General features: G+C 49.2%; 2 protein-coding genes across 3 annotated transcripts in view; one reads left to right on the top strand and one right to left on the bottom strand.

Annotated features, from left to right (window-relative positions):
- Positions 1-2,182, bottom strand: part of VPS37C (VPS37C subunit of ESCRT-I) — a 34,478-nt gene extending 32,296 nt beyond the window's left edge. The window contains exon 1 of one of the 2 annotated variants that reach the window (XM_033121072.1): positions 1,813-2,182. The gene's annotated coding sequence lies outside the window, so the exon portion shown is untranslated. The remainder of the gene's footprint in view (positions 1-1,812) is intronic. The other variant, XM_033121071.1, reaches the window with a different exon arrangement.
- Positions 1,556-16,470, top strand: LOC117030994 (pepsin F-like). Its single transcript, XM_033121268.1, has 8 exons — positions 1,556-1,568; positions 1,662-1,854; positions 2,029-2,207; positions 12,692-12,808; positions 13,167-13,308; positions 14,787-14,928; positions 15,017-15,118; positions 16,321-16,470. The coding sequence occupies exons 1-8, from the start codon at positions 1,556-1,558 to the stop codon at positions 16,468-16,470; spliced, it is 1,038 nt and encodes a 345-aa protein (XP_032977159.1).

Below are 16,470 nucleotides of genomic sequence, written 5' to 3'. Positions count from 1 at the left end.
AGCATGAGCTTGTTGACTAAATCCCTCCCCCAAATTGCTTTCTGGGTTGCCTAGAAAAAAATTTACCTGCCAAGTGTGTTCTATTATTCCTCACTTACCTGCAAATTGCCCATTCTCACTTTTAAAATCTAAGATCCCATTCCCCAACTTCTCCTTTGTCCAAAATAATATATATATAGTATTATATATACGATACATATATCCAATTTTACCTCATACCATATATATTATGTCCACTTATACCTCACATATATATCATATATATCGTATATACATACACGAGGTGTGATCACAAACTACGGTGAATGTTTAAATTAAAAAATTTATTACCGAAGACACATTGCCATTAATCCCCCTCAAAACACTCCCCCGGTTTCAAACATACTTATCCCATCGTTCTTGCCACTTTCTAAAGCAGTAATGGAAGTCTTCTTCCGTGAGTGTCTTTAGTTCCGCTGTCATGGCTGCCTTGATGTCATGAATCGATTCAAAACGTTTACCTTTCATGGTCATTTTGACTTTGGGGAAAGTGCTAGAAGTCACACGGTGCCAGATCCAGTGAATAAGGGGATGAGGACACACCGTAATCTTTTTTGACAGAAACTGCCGTACCAGAACTGCGAGGTGTGACAGGGAGTGTCGTCATGATGAAGGTAAAAACTGTTTGCCCATTTCATGTTAATGTGTTGTTCGTGATACACGATTTACGGCATACTTGAAAACACACCTTCTCTCAACCGTAGCTCACACCCAACTAACTACACCGGAACAAGATGAAACTTGTCACACACTGTTACTAAGGTTTGATGCGCTGCCTCCAGTATTGAAGATCCCTGTCTTTCTGTTGGATGGCACTCGGCAGCAGCATTTACATTTTTTTCTCACCTCTGGAGATATACCCAGGGTGCCAAAAAAAATGTATCACATTTTAAGAAAGGAAAAAACTGTATTAAAATTGTAATAATATATACCGATAACAAAAGATGTATTCAAGTCATGTGTATATATATATTTTTGGCACCCCCCAGTATATCTCAAATTTTACCTGTCTTTGGAGTTTTCATGGCTTATGTGAATTCCCTGTGTGCACATATTAAAATTTGACTTTCTCCTGTTAATCTATCTCTGTTAATTTGATTATTAGCCCAGCTACAACTTAGGTGAGGGGAAAAGCACTGTTTTTTTAGCCTCGCCCCCTCGCCCCCCCCCACACACACATACACAGGTGCGCACACACCCCAATGCCCTTTGTACCCAGCAGGTCTACGGATAGGGACTGGTCAGCGATGCTGGGCGGTCCAAGTCTGGGTCCAGAGAAAGGATAAGAACAGAGCCAAGACTGACAGCCTCATCCTCTCACTGCCCTGGGGAAAGGGCACAGACCAGGGGAGTCAAACACCAGTTCCCCCGACCCCACTCTGCCAACGGCCTCCCTGGTGTCCTCTGGCAAGTGAAACCCCACTCTTAGGCCTGCTTCCCCACTTGTACAATGGGCAAAGTGGCTCTAACGTCACTCGAGTAGTGAGCAGCAAAATGCTGGAATCTGAGATGGAGAATGAAGGGCGGCGGTGAGGGGTGGGGCGGGCCTGGAGGCGCGACCTGCGGAGGTGGCCCCGGCAGTGCCTCGCGCCCCCCCTCACTCCCTCCCTCCCACTGCGAAGGGCAGGGGCGCCGGCCCTCGGCGGCAGTCACGCGCCCCTCGCGCCCAATCACCGGCGTCCACCAGAGTGAGGCAAGCAGGAGGGGGCGCGCCGGCGGCCATTGCAGCGCCACCCCCATCCTCGTCCTCGCCCCTCCCCGGGCCCCGCTCACCTGCCGGGGCCGCCACCGCTGCCGCCGCCACAGCCGCCGCGGGTTAAACCACAGCCCACGCTGACACTTCCGGGGGCCGTGAGGCCCGCCCCCGCCTGCCGGATGTGACACCCCTTCTCACGTCCGGGTCTGGAAACGCGGCTCACGCTACTCGTCCGGCTCCCACGTTGGGCGCCCTGTGGGCTTCTGAGTTACGACACCGGCCCTCTCCCCCAGACACACTCGCGGCACCCGGGCCCTTCCCCATGGGCAGGCCCAAAAGACCCCGCCCGCGCAGCGGACTCCCGGCCCCGCCCCCGCGGCCCCGGCCCCGCCCCCAGGAGGGACACCGCCCTTGAGGCGAGCCCTGGCCGCCTTGGGCGAGTGCGCCTGCGCAAGGCTCCCCGGCTTCTTGGGTGGGCGAGGGGGCTGCTGTTAGGCAGGGCTCGGCGAGGGGGCGGTTCCTCAAAGCCGCCAAAAAAAGAGCCCGAGAGGAAACGAATGGAATCCCAACACGTAGATGGGCCGAGCTCAGACTGCGGCATGCCCACGCCAACCAAATGCTCTCTTCTGTGACACCGTTTGGCCCCACGAATGGAGTGACAGTAGACCAACCTGTCCCCTGGCAAAGAGCAGTGTCTATCGGTCTGGAACGGACTGGAAGGCTCCAGAAAACAACTCTGAGTAGTTTCCCCAAAAGTAACCTGTTTCCCAAGGCCCTGACACGTTTAGTCCATTCTGTGTGGGTAGTGCTTTAAAACTTACAGACGTCCTTATATGTCATCACCTGTCCAGAATCATGAGGCTGATGACTGGTGAAGCAGGGCCCTGATGCTTACGCTGTCTTCCCCAGGGGCTGGTATTGGACGACCAGGCCTAGAGGTGAATCTCGTCCCCTGTTTTGCCTCTTAGCAATGCCCATAATTGCAGCTTTGTAAAAATAGGTACCCCAGGAGGAGAGTTTCTTAGACCAAGGAAACCATGCCACCTCAAATTCAAAACCTTCTTAGGTGCTGAATTAAGACCATCGTTGCTAGTGACAGAAACCCAACGCAAATCAGCTTCCGCAACATGGGAATTACTGGATCACAGACACATAAAGCCCAGGGCTGCAGTCAGTATTTTTCTTTGGAAGGATGGGCAGTGGCCTCCATCCTCATTTGACTCTCTTCTTTCTCTTTCCTTTCAGCAGAGAGTCGCAAGATATCTATTTCAAATACTAGAGAGAATGTATCTGATTGGCTAAGAGAATCACATTGCGCCTATTGGACAGAGCTTTCCCTTTCTTTCCACCTCATAGGTTATCAGGTAGCCTATGGATTAAGGATCCTTGGGTCAGGTGATAACCCTTCGCCAATCAGTGGTCACCCCTTAGAGCGCAGTAGAGCTCAGTGTAGAAGGCAATCCCAGCTCCTGATCTTTCTGAGACCCCAGTGACTCATTTGAGGGATGCCGTGGCTGGTTTTGCAAACATTTCACATTGAACATAATGTCAGCGTGTCTCGCATTAACAGCAGCTGCCAGCAAGCTGCATTCAAACTGCTTCTGTGGGGTAGGGAGGACCAAGGCAGATGACCTTAATTTTTTGTCCTAAGCCCTTTTGTGCTATATAATTTTTTATCCTGTACGTATGTTAATTGGGGGGGATTAGAAAATATTGATAGGTTAGCTTGAGTTTATATTCAACAAGCCTTTCACTCACCGGTAATTTGTTGAAATATGGAATGTGGATGTGATAGCTGGAGCTAGAGTAGTCATCTTGAACCGTGAAGTGACCATGGAAATAGAGGCTATACCTGGCAGCACAACAAAATAGAAGAAGCCTGAGTCCTGATACCACGGACCACCGTGGATACTACTGGATGCCCACTGCTGGACTTTCACAGGAGAGGGAAATAAACTACTTTGTATTTTCTGTCACTCACACCCTTCAGGTCTTACACTCCACTTCTGGAATGCCCCTTTTGCACCCCCAAGATTATATGAGTGCCCATATCCTGTATGTTCTTCAAACACCCCACATATTTTCTTTTCATAGCATTTACTATAATCATGCACTCCCCCGGATAGTAACTTCTGTAAGGCCCAAAAGAGACTATTTTTTACATCATTTTACATAGATGCGAGAACAATGACAATTACAATAGTAACTTGTAAATGTGACTTCTGTCTAGTAGTAGTCTAAATAGTCACTTGTGTCTACAATAAGTCTACCGAGGATGTTGAGGTGAAATGACAAACTGCTATATACTCTACATCAAATGGGTCATTGCCAAGATCTCGATAGCGGTGGGCAGAGGTGGGGGGCAGCTGGCCTTTCTGAATAACCAAAGGTAGAGAATTTAGGGCAAAGTAGGGAGGATGAGAAATTGGCAGGAAATTCGAGTCAACTGAGGCAGGTGGCATTGGAAAAATGTGTTCTTCCTGCCTTTTTTCCTTCTGTTTTCCACTTCTGGCTTTTTTCAGATTCCCCTGGCTCTACCCCCACCCCCCTGGTCCTGGTCTCCTATCACTTGCACCTATGTCACCATATAACAGGCCTCAATTACACCCAATTTTTATTCATATTCAAAGTGGCTCTAATACATTAAGAGAGAGACAGACAGATGGAGAGACATTCATTCGTTCCACATGTTCACTGAAGGTACTGCTAAGACCTGTGGATACAAACATGAACAAATTCCATTTCCAACCTCAAGAAAGTCACATTCTTGGTTGAGATTTGAGAGAAAACAGATCTTCCTATCCTAAGCTATCCCAAGATATCTCAGTCCTTCAGATGAACTTGATCAGGAACAAAATGTATTAAAGTAGAAAATTTTCGTTATGCTTCCTCCCTACCCTTTATTACAAAGTTTTGTTTGTTTGTTTGTTTAGCTCCTTGGCACTGGATCTTGTGATTCTGGTTGACTAGACGGAGAAACGATGTGAATAGAAATGAAGGCTAGACAGGTATGTCAGAGTTTGAGGTCACAGACAAGATGTTTGAGAAGCTGAGACGGTGAGGAAGATTTGGGAACTGGGTTAGAAAAGCATTTTTTAAAGGAAGTTTAGCCATGTGGTATGTATAATCCCCAATTTGTTCTTCAAGGGCTCTTCAGTGACAACTGTGTGCGTGTATGTGTGTGTGTGTGTTTCCTGAAGTTGGAAGTCAGATAGTCTAGCTGATTTCTCATTTCCATTTGCACTCCTTCCTTCTGGCTCCCACACTGTGAGCAACAGTTCAGCCAGACGATTACCCCATGTTGAAGATGGAAAAGCAGCAAGAAAGAATTTGGGTCCCCATCATGGTGGAGCCACCTGGACTGTTACATGAGAGAGAAATAAAATTGTATTTTATTTAAGTCTCTGTTAATTAAGCTTTGGTTATAGCAGTTGGGCCTGGAACCTAATACCTGGAACCTAACATGTAACCTGTGTGGTAGCCTTGTCTTGACAATTAGAGTGTGATGGATGGAGACCCTATTGACTTCCTTATGAATGAATCAAGTGAGACCCCTGCCCTCCAGAAACAGGGGAGGGCATCCAGACACCACAGTGATAGTGGTTACTTTCACAGGGGTTTCAGAAAATCAAGCCATGGCAAAACCACCTGACAGGGAAAGTTCAAGGTGCTCTAGGAACACATGGGAGGGGAACATAAAACCTGTCCATTGCTAAAGAAGGGGGTGGTCTTAGGCCAGGCTTCCCAGACGCAGCCATGAGATGGGGTTTCATGTACAGGGCTTTATTTCAAAGTTGCTCCCAGAGAAATTAGTGAGAGAACAGAGGAAGCAAGACAGGGAAGGGATGAGGTCCAGCTCAGGTGTGATTTTGTGCAAGTCCCACAGGGAACTCTGGAATATTATACCTCAGACCTCAAAAGCACCAAACCCCAGGCAAGGGAGCTAGGCTCTCACACTCCCACAGGTGCCTCACAGCCACCGGCTGGGGGCCACCCAGTGCCTATTAGATCCTCCAAAGACAAGTCACAGATTTCACAAAAAGCAGAAGCACACAAAAGCCGGGGGGAATGCAACCTCAGATAACGTGGAGGTGGCCCACACCCCCTCTGCTCTCTCCCCCATCACATCAGGAATCACGCCAAGGCTTCCGGAAGAGCCCCTTCTTGCCACTAGAGGCAAAGACACCCTGATTATAGCGGGGAAGCCATTTCTGGTGAACCGGGGAGGTGCTAGCAGCTGGAGCAGGAGTGCATTTCACCCCAGTGGTGCCCAAAGCATTTAAATCCCCACAACCACCCACACCCAGCGCAAGATGCGGGAAGTGCTGTGACTGTTGATGAAGTGCTCAGCCAAGACAGGCCAGGATCCTCTCTAGCTCGGATCCCCAGGAGCATTAAGCCTTTCCAGTCTCATTGTAGCTCCTCCCTCTTCCATCCTCATTGACTGTGATAAGGCCCCAGGAAGTCAAACAAATCTCCTCAACCCCTAGGAGCAGCTGGATGTCACAATGAAAGGACAGTCACTTTCCACAAAGCAGCCCCGGACAAAGCATGAAATTTGCAGTCAGACAGACCTGCATTCAAATCTTGACTCTACCACTCACTAGCCGTATGTCCTCAAGGGAGTTTCTTAATACCTCCCAGCCTCAGTTTCCTCACCTGTAAATTGGGAACACTCTCAAGTCCATAGGGCTCCCATGAAAAGCACGTGGGGAAATGCATTCAATGTGTATGAGGCTCCTCAAATGAATCAGGCTCTGTGCCTTGGAGACTGGAGAGGTCAAGAAAGACCTCACTGAGGAGGGAGCGGTGGAGTTGACAGCTGAATGTGGAGAAGGAGCCAGCTGTACAAAGAGCTGGGAGAAGAACATTCCAGACAGTGGGAATACCAATTGCAAAGGCCCAAGGTAACCAAGCTCAGTAAATTGCTACTGTTCCACCTCCAGTCTTCCTTCCACACTTGGACACACCACTGTCCATGAGGGAACATCTAGGCCACAAGTCACCCATCGTGACCTCATCACACACTTGACTAGTGAGTTACCTGCAATGAGCCGTCACCCTCCTCCCCAGAATAGCAACCTCTGGGGTTGTGTGCAGCCTGAGGCATGAAGACCAGAGCTGTCAAAAGAGCCAAGTTTGCTCTGGGCCAGGAGCTGTGTGGATACCTGGCTATCGGCAGCCTCACCAAGTCCCCGGAGGCACAGTGGGTCACCACTAAAGACTGACCCTCTCTGTTTGCTTGTCCTCCTGGGTGAAACCTCCAATACATCAATAGGGCCAAGAGAAAAGTAGACACTCCTATCTAATCTTCCCTGTGTGCTTCCCCACAGCACTCCAGCTGTGGCTGCCCCACTGTGTCTGGCACCTGGGAGAACCAGCTCCCAATATTGCTTTCCTGCTGCTATGAGACCGCAGGTCTGGCAATACAGACTTGAGGAGGAAGGGAAAGCACTTCAGCTCTGCCACCCGCAGACCTCTGAGAGTTAGCTGCCCACAGAAGCAGAGCAGCAGTGGATTCGGCTGAGGCTTCTCTGACCTTTCCCTTCTCAGAGTTCTCCCAGCCTGAGACCCAGAGCTGATTTCAGAACTTTGCTAACTTACCTTGCAACTTTTTGGTTAGTTACACACCCCAGCCCTCAGTTTCCTCATCTCTAGGATGAGGAGATTAGAATTGTTCGGGAATAGTACCGTGTTTCCCTGAAAATAAGACTGGGTCTTATATTAATTTTTGCTCCAAAAGACGCATTAGGGTGTATTTTCAGGGGATGTCTTTTTTTGTGTGTACAACAATCTACATTTATTCAAATACAGTTATGCTATCTCCTGGGGGCCAGATCATGGGGCCCCCAGAAGTGGTCACTCCCTTGGCATAAGCTGGTTCCTCCAATCCTTCTCAAAAGGTGGCCACAGCACCTGACCCTGAGGCCTGGTGGCTGGAACTCAACTTGCCATTAGTTGGGACCCAGGTAATGGCCAGCCTTTCCCCATGCGTCTGCCCTGGACTGCCCTTTTTCTCCATCCAGACCCTAAGTCCAATTCCCCATAGAGCATGAGCGGTTTCATCCCCGACCCCGGTCTTCGAAACTTCAAGGTCGTTCTTGAGCATCAAAGAGGCAACAAGTTCCTTGAATCCAAACTTGTCTGAGTCTCCTGACTCAGCCCAGCATTCCTCAAAGAACAAGTAAGACACTGGCTCTCAGCTGCCAAAGGCTGAGCAGAAAATGCTCATTGCTCTAAATGCAGGCCAGTACCACGCAATCCTGGGAGGGTTGGTGTTGTATGAATGGCGAGGGGGAGCCGTGGCACTGCCAAGCTGGGCATGAGTCAGCTGCTCTCTGTACGACTGCCACCTGCCTCCTGGTAGCTCTCCAGCTGTGGCTGCCCCACTGTGTCTGGCATCTGGGAGAACCAGCTCCCAATATTGCTTTCCTGCTGCTATGAGACCGCAGGTCTGGCAATACAGACTTGAGGAGGAAGGGAAAGCACTTCAGCTCTGCCACCCGCAGACCTCTGAGAGTTAGTTGCCCACAGAAGCTGAGCAGCGGTGGATTCGGCTGAGGCTTCTCTGACCTTTCCCTTCTCAGAGTTCTCCCAGCGAGACCCAGAGCTGATTTCAGAACTTTGCTAACTCACCTTGCAACCTTTTGGTTAGTTACACACCCCAGCCCTCAGTTTCCTCATCTCTAGGATGAGGAGATTAGAATTGTTCGGGAATAGTACCGTGTTTCCCTGAAAATAAGACTGGGTCTTATATTAATTTTTGCTCCAAAAGACGCATTAGGGCGTATTTTCAGGGGATGTCTTATTTTTTCGTGTACAACAATCTACATTTATTCAAATACAGTTATACCATCTTCTTCTGGAATGTCGTCATAACATCCTAAATATGCCAGTCTGGCTGACAATCTTAACTCGGGCTTATTTTCGGGATAGGTCTTATTTTCGGGGAAACACGGTAGTAGTACCAGACTGAGTACCAATGATGACTAGTGGAAAAAGTGGCTGAGGCCACATCCAGTGGCCAGGGGTTCTCTGATTGCCTGGCTATGTCTGCCCTGGACTCAGAATGGGGAGTGGCAGATCAGGTGCCACATAACTGCCATCCATGAGCTGAGGGACTTTTGGGCTCTGCCCGGTGGAACATTCTGCCGTGTGGATTTGGTGGGCTGAGATCAAGTAGTTATAAGGCAGAGGTTACTGACTGGGGGATTGTGAATTCTTCAACAGAAACCCAAGCTAGGCGGGGGGATCACCTTTCCCAAAGGAATGAATACCAATAAAGGAACTCTGGGTAAAAGACATGCCAGGAAGGTAAGATGAATGAGACATTATTTTAAATGCTTTGAATGATCAGCCCTTTTGTTGTCCAGCTTGAAATGATGCCAACAGCTAGAGAGTCATCAAAAGGCCACTGGAGGGGAAGGAGAACTGACACTGGGTGGTGAACACACAATGTAATTTATAGATGATGTGATACAGAATTGTACACCTGAAATCTATGTAATTTTACTAACAATTGTCACCCCAATAAATTTAAAAAAAAGAAAAAAGAAAAAGGCCACTGGAGGGGCAGCTGGTTAGCTCAGTTGGTTAGATTGTGGTGCTCTTAACAACAAGGTTGCCGGTTCGATCCCTGCATGGGCCAGTGTGAGCTGCGCCCTCCACAACTAGATTGAAACAAGTACTTGACTTCAAGCTGATGGGTCCTGGAAAAACACACTTAAATAAGTTTTTTTTTAAAAAAAAAGGCCACTGGATGTGGCCATCCCTCGTTCCTGTGGCTCACTAGCAGCGAGTATCACTCTATCACCTCCATATCCGGAGCAGGAACTCGGCAGGAAGTTTGTGACCTCCAGTACAGTGTATCAGAAGACCGAAGTGAGACCAGTGCCCTGGTAGGTACCCTTCCTTTCCCAGGCCTTCTTCCCTATCCCAGTACCTCCTGGGTCCTGCACAAGCTGCTCTTCTCTGTCACTCAGTTGTGAATTCCTCTTCCCTTCTCTTCAAAATATCCCATGATCTCACTCCTTGGCTCGCTTCCTACCCAGGCCCTACCTCCTACCCTGCAGATGGCACCAAAGAGGAAGCCAGGGAGGGAGTTCCCAGTTTGTTTTCCTAAAAATTTCCTCATTCCTTCCACCTCCAGGTCCTGATGTGGCTCCTTGGATTCTCAAACTGGACAAAGCAGACCGGGGTTGGGAGTGGGGGTGGGGGTGGTGGCAGTTCGCAAGAAAGGAGCTGGAATAATGAACAGGTTAGGTTCCTGTGACTCAGCCCGTGGGGGCCTGCCTGGGCCTGCTTTTTTTGGGACCCTCCAGGCAGCGCTGCTGACTTCAAAATAGAAGTGTTTAAAACTTCTTATTACAAAAAAAAAAAAGAAAGAAAGAAAAATTCAAACATAACAAGAATAAAAAAGAATAGTATCATGAATGTTTTATTCCATCATTCAGCATCAAGAATTACATTACTATCTCAGCCAGCCCAGCTGCAATAGACTGGAAGCTAACAGTCCAAGACCAAGGTGCCAGCCAATTCGGTTCTTGGGGACCCTCTTCTTGCCTTGCAGACAGCTGTCTTCTCACTGTGTCTTCACATTGTGGTGCTGGTAGAGACGGGAGCAGGCACCCTCATGACCTCATCTAAACCTGATTACGTCCCAAAGGTCTCATCTCCAAACACCAGAGATTTAGGGCTTCAACGTATGAATTTGAAGGTGGACACAATTAAATCCACAGTAACTACGAAAATCTTTGTTTTCTCTAGACCCTCATTTAAAATTCTTTTATAATTTATTCATTTTTGCTGGAGTATTTTAAGGCAGAGATTGCCATTTCACAAAATATATACAACCACAATGCTATTTTACTCCAAACAAAATTAACAATTTTAATATTACTTAATATCCAGTCCATATTCAAATTTCTCTGATTCTCAAAAAAAAAAAAAAAAAAAAAAAAAAAGCCTTTTCTACAGTTTATTTAATCAAATCAAGAATCAGGATCTAGAGAATGTACACATATGTTGCATTTGGTTGCTGTTTCTTAAGACTTTTAATAAATAACAGTCTCTTCCCTTTTGATGCCACTTATTTGTTCAAAAAGTGGAAGCAGATACGTTCTTTTGTCCTACAGAATGTCTCAAGTATTGGGTTTGGGTGATTGCTTTCTGGTTTTTATCTATGTATTTCCTGAAAACTGGTGGTCAAAAGTTTGTATTGGTATACTGCGGAGGTAGTTCCATATATTTCTTATTACATCACTTCAAGAAACGTATAATTCTAGTTGCCACACTTCCATAGACTCCGAGATTGATCTGTGGGTCCTGACGTTGCCAACCTCATTTGTCTATTTCGAACTTCCCCGTGACCCTTCGTCATACAGTTTTTTTGTTTGTTTGTTTTGGGTTTTTTTCTAAATTTTATTGGGGAATATAGGGGAACAGTGTGTTTCTCCAGGGCCCATCAGCTCCCAAGTCGTTGTCCTTCAATCTAGTTGTGGAGGGCACAGCTCAGCTCCAAGTCCAGTTGCCGTTTTCAATCTTTAGTTGCAGGGGGCGCAGCCCACCCTCCCATGTGGGAATTGAACCAGCAACCTTGTTGTTGAGAGCTCGCACTCTAACCAACTGAGCCATCCGGACACCCCTCCAGCAGCTCAGTGGCAGCTCATTGCCTTCAATCTAGTTGCGGAGGGCGCAGCTCACTGGCCCATGTGGGAATCCAACTGGCAACCCTGTTGTTCAGAGCTCGTGCTCTAACCAACTGAGCCATCCGGCTGCCTGAAGCTGTAATATATTAACCACATAGTATTAGGTTGATGCAAAAGTAATTGTCATTTTTGCAATTATTTTCAACCTTTTACACTGCAATTACTTTTGCACCAACCTAATAATATCAGGTTTAAGTTTGCGGGCACATTATGAAAAGCCTAAAAGAACCATAACTTAAGATAGAACTTGATTTTTTTCTCTCACTTTAAACAGATCTGGAGGTAGGCCAACCAGGGCTTGAATGGTTTCTTTTTCCAAGGTCACCTCATGGTCCAGCACAACCATTTGGTTTGGTTGGTTTGGCAGACAGTGTCGTCAAGGCACAGATCTTACTGGGGAATTACACCAGGTGCTCAGCAAATGGAAGTTCGTGAGTGTTTTGGTTTATCCGACCCTGTGGTCTTTTTTACCCATGGAAGGACAATTAATACGGTTAAGATGCTTTCAGTCGCTTATTCATTCAACCGACATGAACTGAACACCTTCTCAGTCCCTTCTCTGCTCCCACCTCGGCCAGAAATAAAAACCTGCACAGCCTGCAGGCTGAATCTAACCCACAGTTACTTGAAGTTTGGCTCACACTACGATTTTGAGAGGGGAAAAAAAGGTAATTAGTCGTTAACATTGAAAAATCAGGGGAGCCTAAGGAAATACACATATTCAACGCAATTCCTATCAAACTACCAACGACGTTTTTCACAGAAATAGAACATATAATCCTAAAATTTATATGGGACCATAAAAGACCCCAGATAGCCTCAGCAATCTGGAGAAAAATCAGGGGAGTTCACATAAGTATCCAAACTCCTGACTTCTCTTGACAACTTGGCCAACAAGATCACTTTCTAGCCTGGCAACCGCTGGTCAGAGCAGAGTAGAGGCTGCCCCTTTGTGGTGGGGCATGTGCTGCCCTGTGCCCATGGGCACATCCAGCCCTTCCATTCATTTCCCTTGACTCCTGGGCCTTGAGTTCATGAGCCCTGCCCTAGACCGCAAGCTCCCTGAAGGCAAGAGCCACCTGTGTCTGATTTGACTTCCCAGCGTATAGCCCAGACCCCAGCATACAGTGCGTCCTCAATAAATGTGTGTTGGATGAATAAAATGTCTTTTGGATACAGGCAGCATATTGCTTCCAATATTGGGAGTTTAGCCAGGCCTGCCCTAGCCACTCCTCCCTGGCCCTGGCAGCTGTCCTACACTGGCACCATCAGGATTGGAAACTTGCTCAGGAGTTCAGCTTCATCTTTGACACGGGCTCAGCTGACTTATGGGTGCCCTCCATCTACTGCTCCAGCAGAGCCTGTGGTGAGTGTCCCCAAACCCCATTCAGGCACCTCCCTCAGTCTTTGGGAGGCTGACAGACACTCACTCCCCTATGTCTGCAGCTAAACACAATGTCTTCAACCCTCGGCTGCCCTCTACCCTCCGGAAAACATGCCAACCCTTCAAGCTCAACTACTGCTCTGGGAGCGTGACGGGATTTCTCGGCTCTGACATCAACTTCCCCATCTGGAAAATGGAGATCGTAGTAGTGCTACTCCACTGGGTGAGGGAGTAGGTGGGCTGGGTGATGTGTGGATAAGTGATCGCTGACAAAGGCAGCCCTTAGCTCCTGGCACGGTGCTGAGCTTGGCAAAAGCCACCCATTACTCTCCCCTCACAGCGAGCCCACCCTGTACCTCCCCGCTGCGCAACGAGGAGGGTGGCGTGGTGATGTTCCTCGGGGGGGACCCCTCCGACTACGAGGGAGACCTGAAGTGGGTGCCCGTGACCAAACCTGACTGCTGGCAGATATCCATGGACAGGTAAGCCCCTCCCTCTGAGGACCACCCCAGTGATGTCCCCACACATGCACGTGTACAGATGCACATACAGACACACACAGACTCGGACACACACAGCGACACATGATCACACAGATTCGGATGGACACAAAGACACACACAGACACAAGCAGACATGAACACACACACATAGACACATATAGACATGCACAGGCAGATGTACACGTAGCCACAGTCACACATAGCCACACACTGACACACAGACCGACATGGGTTCATAATCACCCCAGGCCTCCTGACCAGGGTCCTGAACTGAGAAGCTGGATCGGGCCTGTCATGGATCAGGATGAGGGGACAGGCCTGGGGGCTGAACTCTCTGGGAAGAGAGGCTCATGCAGCATGAGAAGGCTGTACCCACCATGCTATGGGGCAGGCTGCAGTGAAAAGGGGTTCAAGGAGAACGTCACCAGTCTGAACAGGGTCATATAAGGTCATTAACTGTCCCAGGTCACCCGGGACTGAAGGCAATTCCCACACACGCAGCTGCCAGTATGAAAACAGGAAAGTCCTGGACAAACCTGGAAGGCTGACTACCCAGCAGTGGAGAGATGTCGGATTTATTCTGGAGACCTGAAAGCCAATCATACAAAGAGAAACCCCCACCCCACGCCCATCCGGGAGTGGGACAGGGTTTGTGACAGAGAGAATCAGGAAGGTGGAGATTCAGGAGTGGCCTGAGAACAAGGGGCAATAATTGACGGGATTCTGTGTAATGCCATCAGGTAAAGTTTAAAATGTCCTTCGGAGGCTCACATCCTGCCCTGGGCTCGCCCAGGCATTGCCTGGCCCGGTGCCTCAGTGTCTGGGGTGGAGATGAGGAAGGGGGTAAACAACACACGACCCCTTTCCTGCCACTCTGAGCATCTGATGCCCAGGAGAACCTCCACCTTCACTGTGTGGCTTTCATCACTTGTCAGACACCAGATACACATCTCCACTCATTCATCCAGCAAACATGCATTGAGTATCCGCTGTGTGCTGGGCACTTGAAGGAGGCACTGAGGATACAACTTGCTCTTACAGACCTCACCACCTAGTAGGGCAGACATACATGAAAGATCGAGTCACACAAATAATGAATTACCGCCGTGATACATGCTAGAAATGAGAGAGGGTATTCCAAGAGTGACTAAGAGAGGAGCCTGAGCCAGCCTAGGAAAACTTCCCTGAAAAAGTGACAATTAAGCTGGAACCTGGAGCATAAGAGAAATTAGCCAGACAAACCGATGGGGTGGTTCTAGTTCGTGCAAAGGCCCTGAGGCATGAAAGAGCTTGGTGTATTCAAGAACTGAAGGGAAGTCAAAGGTCAGTGTGACCAGGAAAAAGGGAAACAGAGGAGGGCATGAGCTGAAGGACTGTTCTAGAGACAGCCAGGGAGGGGCAATGGTGGGGGGAGGCTGCAGTGATCCTGGTGCCTGCTTTGTTCCCCTGTCGCACAGTATCTCTGTGAACGGGAAGGTTATTACTTGTGATGGCGGCTGCCAGGTTGTCGTCGATACTGGGACCGCATTGCTGATTGGCCCAAAAGACCCTATTCTCAACATCCTGAAGATCAACGCAGAGGACACTAACACTAGCGAGGTGAAGGGTCATGCCACAGGGTCCCTCTGGGGCTCTCCACACACGGAAGGATCAGCTGGGCCAAACATCTGTCTTCCTCTTTCTCCAGCAGCACATCATCGACTATAACACCATCAACACCCTGCCTGACATCGTCTTCACCATCAATGGCTCCCAGTACCCAGTGCCAGCCAGAGCCTACATCCAGGAGGTGAGGGGCCAACCCTGGGGGCTGGTTCTCAAATCTGGGACTCGCAGGTCACACTGGGCTATGGCTGGAAGAGGCCCCCTGGAGGCCAAGCTGAGCCATTACAGACGCTGCCGAACACCCCAGGCTGGGCTGGCACCTCCCACAAAACAAGTGTCTTGACAGCAAAGGGCAGTCTGGGGCACCCATCATCCTCGGAGCAGCCACCCTGTGCTGGCACAGTGCTAGGTACAAGGAGAGGAGAACACTAAGCGCCTCTGACCTCAAAGAGCTTCAGTGCAACCAGGGCCCTCAGATGAGCACGGGAAGTCAGCTGAAGCAATCGCGGGACTAGGCCAAAGGAATTAGGGAGAGGTGGGGTTGGCTGGGGACGGTGCCAGTGTGTTGTCCTACCACAGTTATTAACAGTGCTCCCCTCCCATCTCGAAAATGTCATGGTTTGGATGATAAGTCATATAGTCACCCCAGTCCTCGGTCACAACTTCCCTTGGCTAAGCCCGATTTCCCCTCTGTGAGGTGGGATACCAACCCTTCCCTTTGTGGGGGTGGTGAGATGCTGATGTGAGTAAGGGAAGCACAGGGACCACACAGCACCTGGCCCAGACTTGCGGCTTAGTAAACGTCAGTTCCCCGTGGGAGTTCAGAGGAGGCTTGAATGGGTTCAAAGAAGGCTATGAGGAAGAGAGGGATTTACATAATTCTAAGACCCCAGCCTCATGGAGGCACAGAGAAGTCCTGCCTGGGTCAAGGCAGGTCTACACTAGGCTCCATGCAAATGGCACCCCAGAGAGCTATGCAAAGGGGCGCCTGGGCGTGATGAGGGCTAAACACACAGGGAGCTCCAGGGAAATCACCCCACCCAGCCAGGAGTGGCCAATGAGGGCGGGCGTGGGTCCAGGAAGGCTGTTCAGAGGGGGCTGAGCTCAGTCTTCAAGAATGAGTGGGGCTGAAGGGGAGAAGGAAAGGCATTCTCTGCAGAGGGAACAGCCTGAGCATGGGTCCCAGGGAAAGACACAGCAGAGTGTGAGGGGAACTACAGGTAGTTTCAGTTGCTGGGTGGGCGCCCCATTTCTGCCTCTGCAGAAAGAGCCACTTGGCTCATAGGAAAGGAGGGAAACAGAACTGAGAAGCTGCCGGCTCTGAATATTGAAGGGGGTGGTAGGTGAGGGCTCAGGCGGACTGGTGTGTGTTTCCATCTCCTCCAGGTTGACTCTGACATCTGCTACAGCAAATTTGAAAGCACCTCACTCAACTGGGATCTCTGGGTCCTGGGTGATGTCTTCCTCAGGCTGTATTTCACCGTTTTCGATAGAGCCAATGGCAGGATTGGCCTGGCTCCTGTAGTGCCAGTGTAA

Source organism: Rhinolophus ferrumequinum, chromosome 11, assembly GCF_004115265.2.
Source record: "Rhinolophus ferrumequinum isolate MPI-CBG mRhiFer1 chromosome 11, mRhiFer1_v1.p, whole genome shotgun sequence".
Taxonomy (NCBI): domain Eukaryota; kingdom Metazoa; phylum Chordata; class Mammalia; order Chiroptera; family Rhinolophidae; genus Rhinolophus; species Rhinolophus ferrumequinum.
Note: the sequence above shows the minus strand (reverse complement) of the source record. Positions and strands in the feature narration are given on the sequence as shown.

What these genes read in the sequence shown, in the direction of transcription:
- LOC117030994 (XM_033121268.1), top strand. An exon ending in CGCCGCCACAGCCGCCGCGG is followed by an intron (nt 1,855 to 2,028) that starts GTTAAACCACAG and finishes CCTCTCCCCCAG; the next exon opens with ACACACTCGCGGCACCCGGG. An exon ending in CTGCTCCAGCAGAGCCTGTG is followed by an intron (nt 12,809 to 13,166) that starts GTGAGTGTCCCC and finishes CTCCCCTCACAG; the next exon opens with CGAGCCCACCCTGTACCTCC.